The 18,114-nt window shown below is 35.5% G+C and overlaps 1 protein-coding gene across 3 annotated transcripts in view; it reads left to right on the top strand.

Annotated features, from left to right (window-relative positions):
* The window catches only part of XIAP (X-linked inhibitor of apoptosis), a 31,801-nt gene extending 28,705 nt beyond the window's left edge, over positions 1-3,096 (top strand). For all 3 annotated transcript variants that reach the window (XM_039874698.1, XM_039874697.1, XM_039874696.1), the window contains one exon: positions 2,433-3,096. In XM_039874698.1, the coding sequence (XP_039730632.1) occupies positions 2,433-2,626 (194 nt within the window). In that variant the 3' untranslated portion in view covers positions 2,627-3,096. The remainder of the gene's footprint in view (positions 1-2,432) is intronic.
* Positions 3,097-18,114: the final 15,018 nt, after the last annotated feature.

Below are 18,114 nucleotides of genomic sequence, written 5' to 3'. Positions count from 1 at the left end.
TTCCTTTAACCAAGTCAGGCGAATTCATGCTGATTACTGATTATGACAATGACATGAATATACACTTTATCCTGACTTTTTTGGTCACATGCTTTTATATAACATAAATCAGTTTATAATGCCATCCCTTATGTTGTTTCCTCTGTGCTAGATGCCTTTTTCCTATCTGTAAACCTGTTCTTATTCCCCACTACACCCTTGGGTCCCTAAATCCATCTTGTGAACTCATCCTTCAATGCTCAGCTCAGAGGTCACGTCTCTGAAGTTTTCCCCAGTGCCCATAGCAGAGTTCTGAGCTCCCTCTTCTCTACTCTCAGTTCTTTTACAGCACTTGTAGCATTATTTTGCAACTGTTCTTTTCCGTCCTGCCCATTAGACAAGCTTCTTGAGGGCAACTGCTTTATCATTTTGTCTCTGATAAGTTCCATGTTTAAGCCTATAGTTTCGATTATGCTCAGGAGGTTGTCTTTTAAGAAAAAAATATTAAATAATCATTTCCTCCACCCCTAGCCAGGGAAACCTTTCTGAAGCACAAATCTGAGCATATCTCTCTCCAGATGAAAATCCATCTCTGGCTCCCGGGGCTCCTTTCCGTGGGTTGCCAAATAGTACACGGTCAGGCTGCTCTTAACCTTCTATAGCCTCATCTCAGGCTGTTTCCCCTTCAAATTGTATTCCCAAGCCTTGCCTGTAGACTTGTAGGCCCTGTTCTGTCGCTCCCCTTGGAGCCTACTTCATTTCCTTTGTTTAGACCAGGGGTCCCTAACCCCTGAGATGTGGACCGGTTCCGGTCCTTAACTGGGCCGCACAGCAGGAGGTAAGCTGTGGCCAAGCAAGTAAAGCTTCATCTGTATTTTCAGCCGTTCCCCAGAGCTAGCATCCCCACCTCAGCTCTACCTCAGATCATCAGGCATTAAATTTTCATAGGAGCACCGGTCCCTGGTGCCAAAAAGGTTGGGGACTGCTGGTCTAAGTCACCCTTATTCCACTTCCTCTGTCCTCCAAGGCCTTCTCTGTCTCCTAGTTTACTCCCACTCATTCTTTAGGACCCAGTTTAGGTATACTCTGCTCCAGGGGACTTTCTCTTTATGTGTTCAAACACATGCTCACCTATACACACACCCTTCCTGTGTTCTTCATAACACGTAACTACCTTTATCATCACACTGTACTATAATTTCTATTCTGCTTGTGTTCCTTACTTGTCTATAAACTATTGGGGGCCCAATAGTTTATTTGTTAATTGTTGTAGTGCCTGGAACTTAGTTAAGTGTTAAATATTTGTTGAATAAATTAAACCACTATTTCCCAAACTTGTTAAAAGATAACATGAAAAAGGAGCTCCATAGTTAAATAGGGCAATGTATTGTGAATTTCTAAGAGGGGACGTGTACTATATTATACTGCCCTGAACTTAATAACAATGGTTCCCAAATGCCAGTGTGCTCAACCCCCAAAATTTTAGATTCAGTGAATGGGGCCTAGGAATTTATTGTTAAAAATGCCCCCAAGTGATCCTCATGTGAAACCAGATTTGGAAACCACTGCTATACAATAATTACAAAGATCGTTAAAATATGTAATGCATTTGGAATAGTGTCTAGCACGTGGTAATATGTGCTGTATTACTGTTAACTGCTATTATTAATGTCATTATAGTTATATTAAGACCACAAAACACATTTTTGTGATATATTTGTTAACATTTCACAAAACTTAGTTTGGAAAAGGCTGAGTTAAGTACTTCAGTGCATGCTGATGATACCCAAATCTCTAGCCCTGACTTCTGACATCAAAACTTGACTCTCCAATTGCCTCCTGGACACTTTTATATGGATGCCCTGAAAACACCTCAGAAATATCTTGAAAATCCCAATCCTGTACCTCCTTTTATATTTCCTATTGGCATTCCATCCCCTTGTCAGCCACACTAGAAATCCTGAAATCAACTGGATTTCCTCTTCTTCATCCCTCACATCCAGTCACCAGATCCTACCTATCTCACTTCAGAAGTGGCCCTCAAATCTGTCCCTCCATTTCCAGAATAAGCCATGCCCTTTCTATTTTGCTACTTTTTACCTGACCCTTGCTTCTGTGCCTGGCAAATTGCTGTGTTTAAATATCACTCCACTCTCTGCCCCACCCCGCTCAGCAGCTGCCAATTTGTGAAGGCTCCCCCACCTAGTCTGAACAGAAGGACTTGTTCTCTCATCTTGTCTCTGTACATAACTTTATTATAGCACTTATCATTTCGTACTTTGTGCTTACCTTCCCTGCTACTAGCATTCAAGCTACTTGAGAGCAGATGCCATGTGTGAGTCATCCTATCTCTCAACACTTGATTAGTACCTGGCACATAGTAGGGGTTCAAATTGTTTCAATGAATTTAAATAACTAAGTCTACAGTTAACTTTTTTTTTCTCTTTGTGCAGAGATTAGTACTGAAGAGCAGCTAAGGCTCCTGCAAGAGGAGAAGCTTTGCAAAATCTGTATGGATAGAAATATTGCTGTAGTGTTTATTCCTTGTGGACATCTGGTCACTTGTAAACAGTGTTCTGAAGCAGTTAATAAATGTCCCATGTGCTACACAGTCATTACTTTCAAGCAAAAAATTTTTATGTCTTAGTCTAACTCTACAGTAGATGTATTATGTTCTTATTACCCTGATTGAATATGTGATGTGAACCGACTTTAAATACAGCATTGAATTCCATTAACATTTGCTTCCAAGTAGAAGAAAATGTAAACTGCAGTGTTAGAGTTAGCAATCTTAGCAATCTAGAATTTGAATTTCTGGATTTTTCAAAATATTAGCTATGTTATCTATCTACCCCATTTTTTTCCTGTTATCTCATTGAAACCCTAGACTAAGAAGCATCATATTTATTGTAACTGATCACAATGTATATTTGTTGTACACTGACTTAGCTTCTAAGTTTAAGTGAGTTACTCAACTGAACGTTTCATTCTTTTCAGATAGGCTTAACAAATGGAGCATTCTGTGTAAATGTAGAGATTAATCTCCCCAATCATAATTTGTGTGAAAAAGGAATGAACAGTTCTACACTGGTAGAAAGAGATCATTTTTAGATGTTTGTGTTTTAGAATTTTCTTTTAAAATTATACACACATAATTGGGTAGTTAATTTTAGAAAATGATTTTGCTATTGTTAAAGTAATTAATGATAGAATGCCATCTAACCTACATGTACTGATATGGAAAGATGTCAAAGATATGTTAAGTATAAAACGCATGTGGCAAAACACTGTGTATTGAATGAGCCAAATGAAAGTGTATGCATTTCGTATATGTACAGAACAAAAGATTTGGAAATATACTAAATGACTTCACCATTAGTTTTCTATATTGAAGGTGAAATGAGGAACTTGGGGCTTTTACTTTCTCACACTTTATGTTCTTGAACTTTTTGTAAGTATGTTACTTTTGTAATCAGAGTTTTTAGAAAAATTTTACTGATTTAAAGGCTTAGGCATGTTCAAATGCCTGCAAAACTACTTATTGCTCAGCTTTAGTTTTTCTAATCCAAGAAGGCAGGGCAGTTAACCTTTTTGGTGCCAATGTGAAATTTAAATGTCTTTATGTTTGTCCTGCTTTGTGGGTGAAAAATATTTCTGAGTGGTAGTTTTCTGACAGGTAGACCATGTCTTCTCTTGTTTCAAAATAAATATTCCTGATTTTGTAAAATGAAATATAAAATATGTCTCAGATCTTCCAATTAATTAGTAAGGATTCATCCTTAATCCTTGCTAGTTTAAGCCTGCCTAAGTCACTTTACTAAAAGATCTTTGTTAACCCAGTATTTTAAACATCTGTCAGCTTATGTAGATAAAAGTAGAAGCATGTTTGTACACTGCTCGTAGTTATAGTGAAAGCTTTCCATGTTGAGATTCTCATATCATCTTGTAAAGTTTCATGTGAGTTTTTACCTGTACGATGATTAAGATGTATATAGGACAAAATGTCAAGTCTCTCCTCTACCTGACTTGTTTTCCTGACTAGTAATAGTAGTAGGTACTTATGAAATAAATATTCTCTCAAGATCCTTAAAAACCTCTTGGAAATTATAAAATATTGACAAGGAAAGAATAGTTTTTTCATTAAAGAGAAAATGAAACTTGAATAAGAATCAATATAAATAAAAAATGGAAGTTTAAAATGTTTCATAGAACACCCAGGCTTTATATTACAAAATTCTCACAACGACCTGTTGTAGAGTTGAGTGAGGTATTTGCAGAGAAAAGTTTGAGAGTGAAACTGTTAAAAATTATAATTATCGTTGCATTTTTCTAAGAGAAAAAGTATTGTCGTGTTCTAACTTCTGTTTACTACTTTGATATTTAAAGCATTGCAAATTTAAATGAGAATTTTAAAAAAAATTAAATAATGATTGTCATGCTTTTTAGTCATATAGCCATTAAGTTAAATTTTACATGTATAGTATAAGATTTAAATTTAAATTACAAGGGGAGAAAAGTGTTAAAGTTTTTTAAAGTGTGTTTTCCAGGACACGTCAGCTCCAAGACAGACAGTTCAGTGTAGCTGTTGGCCAAGGACTGAATTGTTTTAACATAAGGCTTTTCCTGTTCTGGGAGCCTCAGTTCATTAAAACTCTTTCAAAATTTGTATGTTTAGAGTTAACCAACACTTTTTTCTCCTCGTGAGTTGTGAAATCTAATGCATGAAGCTGATGTGACTAACAAGTTTCAGAATTGTTTAGAAACCCTGTTGCTTTGGGGTCTTAAATCACTCAGCACTCCAACTTCAAATTTTTTAAGACTTACCAGTGTTTGTCTGTGTTTACACCATAAAAAGCACTGGATCCTTCCCATCTAATTGTGCAAAAAATGATCACTTGCAAGGTAAAAAATATAACCAGATCCAACTCTGTGTTTCTCCCCTTCCCAGAATAGTTCTCAGGATCTACATGGAGACATTCCTTTTCTGTATAAAGTTCACTCTGATATTTCAAAGTCACCACCTATTGCATTTTAGTCACGTGAAGAGTCAATTTGTTTCGTAATAGTTATCTTTATTTGTAATAATTTGGTGTACTGATCAAAAGTCTTGTCTTAATGTTAGAGAAATGGGTTTAATGTGTTTGTAAATTCCAGTTTTTTAATTAATGAATTTGTATTGCCTTTCCGGCTAGATTTGTTGTTTGTTTTTGCTATTTTTCCCTTTAGTTAGGGGCTAAGATGGGGTAGGGTAAGTGTTTATGTGATTTGGCTCTGTGTATTATGATCTTTTGTTGTTTTATTATAATAGCTAAACTTTGGTAGTTTTTTTTTCTTGTTTTCAGTTCACTGGATAAAATTGGTATTTTGAACTCTATGAATGGGAAACTACCACCACAGCATTAGTTGCATGTATTGTACCCTTTAGATCCAATTCATTTTATTTCCTGATTACCCATATGTTGAATATGGGGGAAAGGGGCGGAGGTGTGGAAGAAGTGAGATTTCTTGTATATCATTTCCATTGGAGAAATAAAAAAACTGAAGGGAATATTTGACAGATGTAGATCCTTTTAGTGAAATTTGCTTTAAAAAAAAAAAAGTAGCCATTTCTTCATCTGTGAAATGAGAATAGTACCTATCTTACAGTTATGAGAGTTCAAAGAGAACCAAGTGTGTAAAATATCTGTTATAAATGTTAATTCCCTTCCTAACACTGTTAGCCTCCAGGTTTGCCTTGACTCTGGAAATTTGGGCTAAAACTTACATGGTAATCTTTCAGTGACTCTGCCTCATCTTTTTTGATGTTTCTCATAGTTAAGATGTAAATTATAATAAATAGGTCAAGTCCTTAAAAATTTAAATTTCTTTCTTAAAACTTGAAAAGTTATTCTTTAATTCAACTTTCCTAATAGAAACAATTGGCTTATTCCCACCTTCATAGTCAGTTTCAGTTTGACTTAGATACCTTAACACAATGAATTTCATTTGCAGCATAATAGAATTATAGGGGGTCAAAGCTAGAAGTGACCTTAGAGAGTATCTAATTCATCCCCCTTGTTTTACAGATGAGGCAACTGAGGCTAAGAGGGGAAGTTGTTTGTTTAAAGCTATATAGCTAATTGGTGGCATCCCAGACTGGGACATAGTTTGACGGTGAAACACTTTGAGCTACCTCTCCTGGGAGGTCTCAAATGTTATTTTTTCAGCTATTCTTTCTTCTGTATCATAATTTTCACTACATATTAAATTACACTTTAATACAGTAGGACAATCAAATACATATATCTTCAAATTGTACAATACATTAATGTTTGGGTGGTAAGATTCTACTTTGAAGTCTGAAGTTTGCAGATATGTGTATAGATTTTTTGGCATTTACTGTATCCTTATTCTGTATCACTAATGTAACATGTAAAATTACTTTAAATATATTTTGTCTATACTTAGTTACAAATTTGCATTTTTGATTTGATATAACAAAGGCGTTAATGTAATTTTTGTTAGAGTTTTGTATCTTTTCATTATTGTTATACTTTATCTGACCTGACAGAATGAGTGATTTAATCATGTGAAATGTTTTGAGATAACTATATTTGTGAATATAATTTTGTTTCTTTCATTTAGTAGAAACCTTTCCATCAATATGGACAACTAAGAAAAATTACTTTCCACTGCATAATCTGGCAGTTATAAAGCATATTTTTCTGTGAATAAGACTTATTCAATAAAGTACTATTCTTTAAAATGATATTATTTTGTATGTGTTATATTTTTTCTCAGAAAAAAATAAAATAACCCTCTTAAAAGTACTAAAATGTAACCTCCTAAATACATCTTATGCTATTGGGCCAGGCATTAAGGTACACATCAAATCGTCATTAAAAGTCTTTTCATATTAATTTATGTAATTCTACAAGTGCATGAAAAGTTGATTTTTAAAAGTATAAAAATATGAACCATAGTAACACTCCCCTCCCCACAAAGATGGCCTGGTTGTCCCAAGTGATAGTATAGCCACCACAACGAAGCTTCAACAAGCAAGGGATTTAAAAGCCACTGACCTTTTTGAGGCAGGCAGGCAGTAAATAGAGAAGGATTTTTGTCAGTCTGTAGAGGCAGCAGGCCCAGAATGTTTCAGAAGCTGCAAGCAATCTGATGGGATAAAGAAGGTAGGAATAAAGAATCAAAGGCAGAGAGAGTTTAGAATTAGGTATTTCCAGTGGCTATTTCTTCTCCTTCCTGCCCACAATGGAGATTCCTAAATCAAGAATTGTATTTCAGGCCTAGTCTATTATAATGACTCAAATCCTTGACTGTTCTCTGAGATATACCAAGAACTTTGTTTTAAATGCAGTCCACATTTCTTACAAGTCAATTACACTGCCTATGAATATTGATGAAGATGTGAATTTTAAAAGCTTTCTCAAATTTTCAAGTTTATACAAAAGTAGGAAAATATAATGAACTTCATGGTACTCATTCAGGTTCAACAAATAATATTTTGTCAATCTTGTTTCATCTAGGATTTCCCCTCCCTTTTTATTTTTGTTGGCATATTCTAGAACAAATTCTAGACATCATGTCCTTTTCTCCTGTAATTATGTACCTATACCAGAGTAGAACATTTTTTACATCAATGTGTGAATTTTTAGCACCATTATTTTTGCTAAATTTTAATGAACATCTAAAGACTTAAAGAGGTTACAGTATATATGTACAATGGAATATTACTCAGCCATCCAAAATGAAATCTTACTATTTGCAATGATACGGATGGACCTAGAGGGTATTATGCTGAGTGGAGTAAGTAGAGAAAGACAAATACCATATGATTTCACTTATATACGGAATCTAAGGAACAAAAGAAACAAAAGGAAAACAACAAACTGGCGATTGCCAGAGGGGAGTGGAGCTGGGAGAAAGGGTGAAAAAAGTTGAAGGGATGAAGGAGTACGAATTAGTTACAAAACAATCATGGGGATGTAGAGTACAGCATGGGGAATATAGGTAGTAATATTGTAATGGCTATGTATAGTGTCAGATGGATAATAGAGTAACTGGAGAATCACTTCATAAATTATATAAATGCCTAATCATTGTGCTGTATACCTGAAACTAATAAAATTTATTGTCTTTTCCCCTATTCGAAGGTTAAATAAACCCCCTCAAAACTAATTATCATTTAAAAAATACTTTTAAGCTATGTTCTCACTATTTAATTTGTAATTTGCTTATAGACTATAGAATAAATGTGGTGCTTACTAAAAGTAATCTAACTTCATGGTATATGGATACCTAATGGTTCTCAAAGTGTGGCTCAGGGAGCAGCAGCATCTGCATCACTTGGGATTTTGTTAGAAATGGAAATCACTGGACCCCATCTCAAACCTACTGAATCAGAAACAGGTGTGACCCCAGCAATCTGTGTTTTAAAAGCCATCTAGGCGGTTTCGATGTACGCTAAAGTTTGAAAACCATTGGAATATGGTATGGGGTCTAAATCCAGAAAGAACTAAATGGCTGAAACCTGTAAATCAAATTGATGTAGCCCTCAGCAAATGACTGTCATCCTTGCCTTTCTTTTCCTTATTACTGATTCAGTTGCATATTTTCTCCTACCAAAATGTGAAGGCATAAAATGCAACATTCTGAAGGTGTCTTCTAATTCTACTTTTCAACAAAACTTTTTGCATACAGTTCTCTTTGAATTTTTGTAATGAGACAATCTTCAGCCCTTTCACTGCTAAGTTCAGAATAGCCCCACATTGCTCGCTGTCATTAAACTATTGTCCAATCAAGCAATGGAGTTAAGTATTTGAAGACTCATTCATATGTACTAGTGAGACAGCAATCAATTGAAATTGTACAGAACAGACCTGCACTTTTAAAGAGTCAAAGCTTCAGTGAAATGTGAGCAGTTAATCTACAATGATAGAATTTAAGAGTTAGAGGAGGTCAACCTGTCCAATTCTTAGTAACTAGCAGTTCTGAATACTTTTTCAAGTCTGAAGTTATTTAAGTAACCGTGGCACAAAAGAGCCAAAATGAAACTCGTGTGGTGGTCTTAGATCTCTAAAAGGCCTTCAGAGTTGCATAAATCCACACACACACACACACACACACACACACACACACACACACACACATCACTATTGGTCTCTAACTGTAACCAAAATAAAATTCTTAAGGTCGGTAAGGCTAGATGAAAGTTAGGCAGTGGACTTAGTTTTCTTTTCCTGCAAAACACTAATTTGCTTATAACAAATACTTCCATAACTAGCCATTTGGCTTTGTGTAGAGTTGGTCCGCTTAGAGGTTTTTTTCCCAACCTTAATTTGTTTATTTTGAGATTTCCAAGACCCTATAGGCACCATAATTAATGACAGCATAAGAAATCTGTTGCAGGAGGCTATACTTGTTAACTTTAGGCTTATGAATAAACATTGGGAAAATATTGGTTCAAAACAAGTAAGGAATAAGAACCCAAGAGAAAACTTTGTTACTGCCTCCTTTTAATTTCCCAGAAGAATTTAAATTTGTAAAAATAAAAGACTAGGGTATAATTAATGGAGGTAATAGTATTTAAACAATGATTGTGCTACAAAATCCAATTATTGTTTCAACAAACTTTACTGTTCCAAAAATATATTTACATGCAAAATTATAAATGTTCATTTGTTAAATAAACTTTTATTTTGAGAGTTATTTTTCTTTAAGTATGTGTGTTGTACTTCTTTAACTTTATTCTGTAACTAAGTACTAGGAATTTCTCTTTAATTCCATTAGCTTATATAAGGGACTTTGCATTTTTGGCTAACATCAAAAATGTATTTTCTCATTAAATATTGGAATTTTGTTTGGCAGTGATTAAGTTCTGCTTCTGCCAGATTACCGACGTTTGTACTGAGGGGGAAAAAAAAAACCACGAGTATGTTCATGAACACTTACTGACGTTTTAGAAGAACTTATATTAAAAGACCTCAAATCTTCCCCCATAAAATTAATCAGAAGTGGACAAAATCTTGCTAAAATAATTTTATTTTTCATTAAATAAAAACAGTGTGCATGAATTTCCCAGTAGAAATTTAACAAAGGCCTGTATTAATCATTAAGAGGATAACCTAACTCATCTGGAAAAACCTGTTGTTCTTTCTACTAGATTTTTTGTTGTTGTTTGATTACTAAAAAGAATGTACTCTACTGTACTTATAACTTTTTTGTTTTTTTACTATAAACCAGATAGATTATATTCTTATATGATCCATAAGAATTCGATAAAAATACCTATACTCAGTATGAATTATAAATCAATATTTGGTCAATTATATGAAATAAAATATAACAAAAATATTAATACATGAGGAAATAATCCCTGCTCAACCTACCTCAGAGAATTGTTGCAAGGATCATATGAGTAAATGTACATGAAAGAGCTTCAAAAAGTATAAACCCTCCATATAAACCCAAGGGATCATTACTCTAATTAGGGTTTACTAGACTAATTATGGGTTAGTTTCACACAAAATGAAACATTCATGGACCAGTATCTCATTAAGCAGAGATATAATAGTGATGAAATTCATTTATACAGTTTCTCGGTGATTTCCGTGGCTCTCAAAAACCTTTATGTACATTATCTCTTTCTTTTCCACTCTCTACATGGTTACTCCTGTGTTTAAATCAGAAGTATATAGGTAATGGTGCATAGATGATTGAAGAAATCGTTGCTGTATACAGTTGTGGAAATTGTATTCATAAACCCTGCCATTCAAGTGGCCCTCAAATAGATTTACTTGGGCAGTCAGGTCAGGTCAGATCTGTTTTCTAACATGTGAAAATAAGAATATATAAAACAGATAAATTTAGGGATGATAAAATAATTGGTCTGGTACTCTTGCACTATGCCATTGTGTCTCTCATTCATTATATTCCTAGCATGTCTGTAATTTAGCGCTGAGGAACCCCAGACATAGAGGTTATGTGACTCACCTAAATCATACGGTGAATCACCAGTCAAGCTATTCTTATAGGCAGTAAAAATGTTTCTAGCTAATTTTTGGCATGAATTAGCTAAATTGGCTGCCTCACTGTCTGAACTTTGAGTATATATGTCCAAATCCAGGCTCTTTGAGACGGCAAGATCTGGCTGGCCAATGATACCAAACCACAAAACCAAATAGAAGTAATAAATAGGTATATGTGGTCCTAAGCACGTCTACTCAACTAGAATTGAAAAATTAATTCTAAAAAAAAACCCTAAAATTTATAACTATGTTTCTAGTCTCACGAATTTGGAAATAAGAAAGAAAACTTTTTACTACATTTGCCAAGGCAAACCTTAGAGGTCAGGAAGCATGGCTCCCTAATCACTGTGCCCCCAATGAGTAGCATGCTGTCTAGTCCATTAATAAGTACTGAGTTAATTTTTTCAGTACAAGTGAAGGAATTAATGAAAAAAATAATAAATGAACAGAGTGGGAAAACCTTCTTATCTCAAAGTTGTGCATTGACAAATATAATACAGTCTAGAATCAATATTAATTTTCTACAAATATTCTTTTTTATGAACAAACATTAAGCACTATGTTCCAGGCTCTGTGCTAGGTGCTAGGGAGTCCATTCTGTCACAGAGCACTGAAGGGCAATAGGAACTGTATCTAATTGAAACTCTTTGGGGCAGGGTCTGGGGGAAAGTTTCCTGGAAGAGCCCTTGAAATAGTCAAGGAGGAGGGAGGAGAATTCTGCTTTTCTGCCTAGGAGAGAAGCTTGTGCAGAGCTCAGAATCAAGAAAGTGTGACACATCTGAAGAAGTAAAAATAGAGGTTTTGAATGAGCAGTCCAAAGACATTTATTGAGAATTCTCAAGGGCTCTTTATGTGCACTAGGTCTCCTTGGGTACACATTTAGGATAAATTTGGTCTCTCTTTTCCCTACAGATTAGAGAAATTCAAGCTGGTATTGAAACTGAGGGTCCTTATGACTTCAATTAAATTTAGTTTTAAATCCTAGCTCTAGAAATCATCTATATATACCTCTCAGAGACCCGGCCTTTCCCCTGGATAATAAGCAATCCCCGGGGCAGCAGAAGACGGGCTAAAGAAAACATCCTGACCTATGTTATGTTTCAGTTCCTGAGCCCTAAGGTGGAATGCCTCCCTGGCTACTTTCCCATGAGACTGGACAAAGAAATGCAGGAAAAGGCCTCAGAACTGTCCTCCAGACCTAAAGAAATAATTCATTACCCTTACCTCACATTCAACCAATCAACTTCCAGCACGACCATGAACCCCTAACCCACAGTGTGTTATGATTTTGTCCTATATAATCTGTAACTTACACACCATCAGGGAGTTTGGGCTTTTGAGTGTTAGCTTCCTGTTCTTCTAGATGGCACCATTCATCAATAAAATAGCCAATCTTTCCCACTGCAATTCTCAGCGTTCAGTGTTCAGCTCTGCTAGCACCGGGTGGACGAACTCTTCCTGAACTCTTTCTATTCTATAATGGTATGATGGGTTTTGAATTTCTGAGCAGGAAACTAGTAAGCTATCTTCTAAAGCAGGTTTTGTGAAGTAGGTGGGGCATAAGAGAAAGTATATTCATTCACCAAGCAAACATCACCAGTTCTAAGACTTTGTTGGGGCTGAATAAAATATACATGTCTCAGGTAGGTTCCTTTCTGATTGAAATATACATTCAAATTGAAGCCACTTGTTTAACGAATTTGATGAAGCCCTGTTTCACTTCATTGTTTGCCTCCACCAACAACTCTTAATCCTATAAAATCATACCAACAGTGTACATTAAGTGCTTGCAGTGTACTCAGAAATTCTGGGAGGTAGTGATAGAAAAAAACAAGACCCAGTCTGGATCCTCTTGGAGTTTACAGTCTTATTTGCAGAAAGAGATTTCTGTTCATCATTCAAAAGGTATTCTTCCCCATTCGAAACATAATACAGGGGCCATTGGTAATCACTGTGTTTTTTAACTTTAAAAATCAAAAGAATAAAAGAGTGAAAATACAGTGTGCTACAGTACTAGATTGTGTGGTATAGACTATCATTATTACTGGGACACAGGAGGACAAATAAGGGTGTAGCCCAATAATTGCAGTAGGTTTCATGAGTGGTGCGACCAAAACTAAGAAATCTGAGATTATTGAAGGCCATTCCAGATACTAAAACTTTATGATTCTATATGATATATTTGTTGTTGTTTTCTTTTGTTTTCTATGCAAGGTTAATGATGGAGCCATTTAATGAAGGACTTACATGTTCATCTGGTGTGTGTCTTGAATAATATCTTAATATCTTTCCATACACATTCCATTAAATAATAACTCTTTGAACAGCATTCCATCTTAAAAAGAATTCAGTCTCCCTTGCTTTGAAACAAAAAAATAAGCCAAAATTCACTCAAAGTTATGCTTAAGCATTTTCTCTTCATTTGGAAATGGTCAATTAAGTCAAATGACAGATCGGGAATGGGAGCGAGTCAGCAGGTGATTCATGGTGTGATTCAAGGGGCTTGGTAATAATCTTTTTGTCTGTTTCTTTATCTGCCGATAGAGAATAATGGTCTCACAGAGGTGTTATGAAAAATAATTGAAATTGGTAATGTGCTTTGAGATCCATGGATGAACTGTGCTTTCAAAGTGCATAATTACACACTACGGTGAGTCTCTCAAACTGGCTTCCTCTATTCAGTCTTTAATAGGTATTCAAAATGACACAGCTCAGGTAGGTTTCCCTTGTTCTCAAGTTATTACTACATTATTTAGCCACTAATATCAGTTGCCTTTAAAATAGAATGTAGTCCATAGTACTAGTAAGGACCACTGATCCTTTGGCTTTAGGATTCTTAAAGTCTTTCCTTTGGGGGAGTTTAGTTTTCCAGATCAATCTCTACCTTCATTTCTCAATTTTTCCACTTCAGTTAGCTCACTCATCTCTTCTCTGATGGCAGTCCCCAAAGATTGTAAAAGATCAGATCAATGGCTTCACCGAAATCTAACAGGAGGCCCTTCTTTGCTTTGCCTAATACTTGGTAATTTCTTCTTTGCTGTTATTATTCCTCTTCTTTCTCTTCTCCCCTCTCCCCTAATTTTAATTGGCCTGTTGGAAATACATAGCAGGTGAAATTCTTTAGATGACTCCAGAGCAGGAGAAGAAAGGAGATGCTAAAATCTAAATGTTGAGTGTTGAGTAGGGGGAGGAAAGGGGCTGGAGGTGAGATGTGAGCAAGATATTGTGACAACATCCCAGTCTGTCTGGATAGTAAGGGGAAACCTATAACAACAAAGCCAATTGAGAAAAGAACCATTGACTCCTAACCCACCAGCCTTCCCCACAAACCCCTTTTGCCATTTTGCCATTTGAGAGAAGGAAGCAAGAGAATGTGGTGTCCTTCCCCATCACAGGAAAAACAACATCGAGCTTATATATCCTAATGACCATGGATCCATAGTGACATTTTTATGTTAGAAGGAAAGCATGCTTTTTCTGAACATTTGGTTCCAAGATAGAAGATTAAATAGAACATGATACTATGAATATAAATGAAATTTTTTCTTAAGCTCCATTTGAATTCTGTCATATATCAATATGTGTGACAATTTCGACATATGAATCTCAGGCAAAAGCTTTCTTTCATTTCCTCCAATCACCAAGTTCTGTCTGCACTACCTGGTAGGTAGAGTTTCCTTTCATAGAAACCATTACTTGAAGCAGTGCCCATTTCTGAGAGTCTTCAGTTACCATCACTAAACTAGAACTTATCAGAGTAAAATATCCAGAGTGAGTCAATTTTACTCTGCTGGTAGGAAATATTTTCCTTCAAATGGAGTAAAAAACACAAAGGGCTTTTACCCTTCTTGAAATACTGTAGCACTGCATATGTTTCTCACTCAAAGTACAGAAAACTTTTGAAAAGTATATATTTATATAATGTTTTTGAAATGACAAAATTTAAGAAATGGAAGACATTAATAGTTGCCAAAGATTGGGGAGGGGGCGTGGTTATAAAAAGGCAGCTGAGGAATCCTTGTGCTGTTGGAACTGATATCTTGACTGGCAGTAGATACATGAATCTATACAGGTGAAAAAATGTATATAATTAATACATACAAGTGTGTGCACACACACAAATTAGTACAATTAAAACTGTGGAAATATGAGTAAGACCAGTGGGTTAAATCAATGTTGATGTTCTGGTTGTGATGTAATACTATAGTTTTGCAAGATGTTACCCTTGGGGGAACCCGGACAAAGTGTACAAGGGATCTCTTTGTATTACTTATTACAACTGTATGCAAATCTACAATTATCTCAATAATGATTCATATTTTAAAAGAAGTTAACCAGGACTTTTCTAGGCCCCACTCAAATAGTATAGGCAAGGAGACACACTATCCATGGCTGAGACAAAGAAAGCTGGACTCTGAGAGGCGAGCTGTCCTCTGAGGATTAAGTGACCCTAGAACTAAAGTTTGATAAATCAGAAAAAAAAGAAAAGAAGGTTTTGATTACAACTTGACATTCCATGTAAAGGATTTATGTTACAAATTAGTAAAAAAAAAAAAAAAATGCTTAATTATACAATATTTATTTCTTTTAAAAGTTGGTCTAAGATATGAATTTTCAAAACAAATAACTACTTCCTAATGTCTATTTAATTATTTTATTATATAATTGTATTTTTACAAATAAAGGTGAGGAAATCATGCTGACTTTTGGCAGAAATTTGCCTTAAACCAAGTGCCACCACTGCAAAATGACTGGCTCAGATATGTTTTGAGAAATGAATAAATCTTATAAAGGTTAAATCTTCACACTAAGAGTATCAAGAGACAGCAAATGTAGATACAGACTCTTTTTGGAAATGAAGAAATATTAACTAGGTTTTGAACATATATTTCAACCAAAAAGGTAGCACTAGGTAGGACCAACATGAGATGAAGAAGACTCTAGTCATAGTCATTGATAATCTCTGTTAAATAATTATCATCCTGAAGGAATAAAAGAGGAAAACCCAGCTCAGCCCATCTGTTTAAGTATCAAGACCTCCAATTAAATTATTCTGTGTGAGTCAATAATGAGGTAATTCAAACAGAATCAAACTAGCAAACACCTTGATAGTAAAACTAAAAAAAAAAAAAAATCCAGGTCAAAGTCAAATCTCTGCCTAGTGTTCTGTTGGTATAATACGCAAGACCAGGTGTGACTGAACAGTAATGAATAATGCATATGTTGAAAGTCCAACTATTGTACAGATATTCCTGGCAAATAACAGCATTCTTGCAAACAACATGCTGAAGGCTCAACAAGATGATATTTTCCATCCCCACAAAGACCTGATATCATCCAAACAAGTAGTAAAATAATTTCCTGGTGGCTGAGTTAGGGATCTCAGTGCCACCGCAAAATAGGAGAAAACTCGTAACTTAGCAGACACAGGATCAACATTACCATGCCAGGGAAAACATGGGAGAATGGGAAGGGCTGGTCTAGAGGTTTTCAAAGATACGTGGGCAAAATGGAACTGTCAGTTAAATACACTATAAAAGAATTAAAAGGCTGTATGGTAATTTCTAATGAGCTAGAAGAAAGACTGGGTGGAGGTGATGTAGGACAGAGCAAATTCCCCCAAGTTGGGGGAGACCAAGCCCTGCACCAAGAGAGAAGAGGGTTCTTGGTGGAGAGTGTAAGAAAGAATTCAAGCACATGCCAAAGTTAGAGTCAAAAGGAAGGTTTATTAGAGAAGGGGTAACACTCCACAGAAAGAGTGTGGTCTCCTCTCAGAGGCAGAGAGTGAGAGAGCCTAAGAGAGACTCAGAGGGACAGAGACAATAGAGATCAGGACAGTGAGAGAGACTGAGTAAAGACACTAAGAGGGACCCTGAGTGTTAGGGGAATTCAGTTTATATGTCATATTCTTTAGTTCCTGTAAGTTATAGTTTAAGCACTTTGTTTACCCATTTTCCTTTGATATGGACATACGGTGAGGAAGGGGAATAGTATGTAGCATGAAAAGGTAAGAATATGTAGCATGAAAGACCTGCTGGCAGTTCCCAGCCTTTAATCCATAGGTTCCCTATGGTTTTAGCCATAGAGAATGAACAATTTTATTTTGTGTAGGGCACCACTTAAAGACTCTTTTTCCTGTTTCCCCTTCATGATGTGGGGAGATGGGTTGTTAGCAATCCCAGCAGAAATCTTCCTTTGTTCTGCAGGTGTCCTCCTTCTGGCTGTAGAGCTGATCAGCATTTTGCAGTCTCTGAATATAGCATGATTTAACACTTTAGTTCTCTTGCCTCCTCCCTACGTTAGAAGGAATTGAAAATATTGAAAGCAAAAAGGGGAAAAGAAGCAATGAGGAGCTTCAGATCTAGAGAATGCAAGTATTATCACAGAACTAATTCTAAGACCTCCAAATGGCTGAGAAATTATACATGAATGAAAAATATATAAAACATAAACCTGGTTCTAGGCTGTAAGAAGAAAATGAAAGGACAACAATTAATAAGAACTTAAAAATGAGGATTTCAGAAAAGTTTTCCATAGGAACTTAAAAGGAGTCTGGCCATATGTAAGCTGGCTTTTTTGGAACACACGGTTTGCACTGACATTCAGGTATTCCAGGTGATTTCTAACCAAAGCTGGTTGCTTCAAGTCAATCACAGTTTCATGGCCACTTAAAAACCTGTTATTTCAGAAACAAGGGAAGGATCTTGATGGCAATTCTCTCTATGAATACAGTATTGTCTTAGATAATAATAATTACATGAAAACCTCTCCTTCCTTTCTGGGATGAAATATGCTGTATTATCATTTCCTATTGCCTATCAGTTTCACCAGATAGACTATCAAGTTCTAGAAGGTAAGAACTGTGGCTTACTTTTTCTGAATCCCAAGTGTTTGGCATATGCTAAGAACTCAATAAATGTTTGCTTCTTTAATAAATGAACAGCAAAGCAAACAACAAAAATGAAAGTCACTGGACAGGCAGCTAAATTCTGAAAGTGCTTCTTAGTAATCTTTACATGACGGCATTGGAGGAAACTAGATAATGACCTAATAATTTCTTTGAGGAGGTTTGGGAGAAAACAGTTCATAAAGGAAAGGAACAAGACAAGAG

The sequence above is a fragment of the Pteropus medius genome, unplaced genomic scaffold (genome assembly GCF_902729225.1).
Source record: "Pteropus medius unplaced genomic scaffold, Ma_sr-lr_union100, whole genome shotgun sequence".
NCBI classification, from domain to species: Eukaryota; Metazoa; Chordata; class Mammalia; order Chiroptera; family Pteropodidae; genus Pteropus; species Pteropus medius.
Note: the sequence above shows the minus strand (reverse complement) of the source record. Positions and strands in the feature narration are given on the sequence as shown.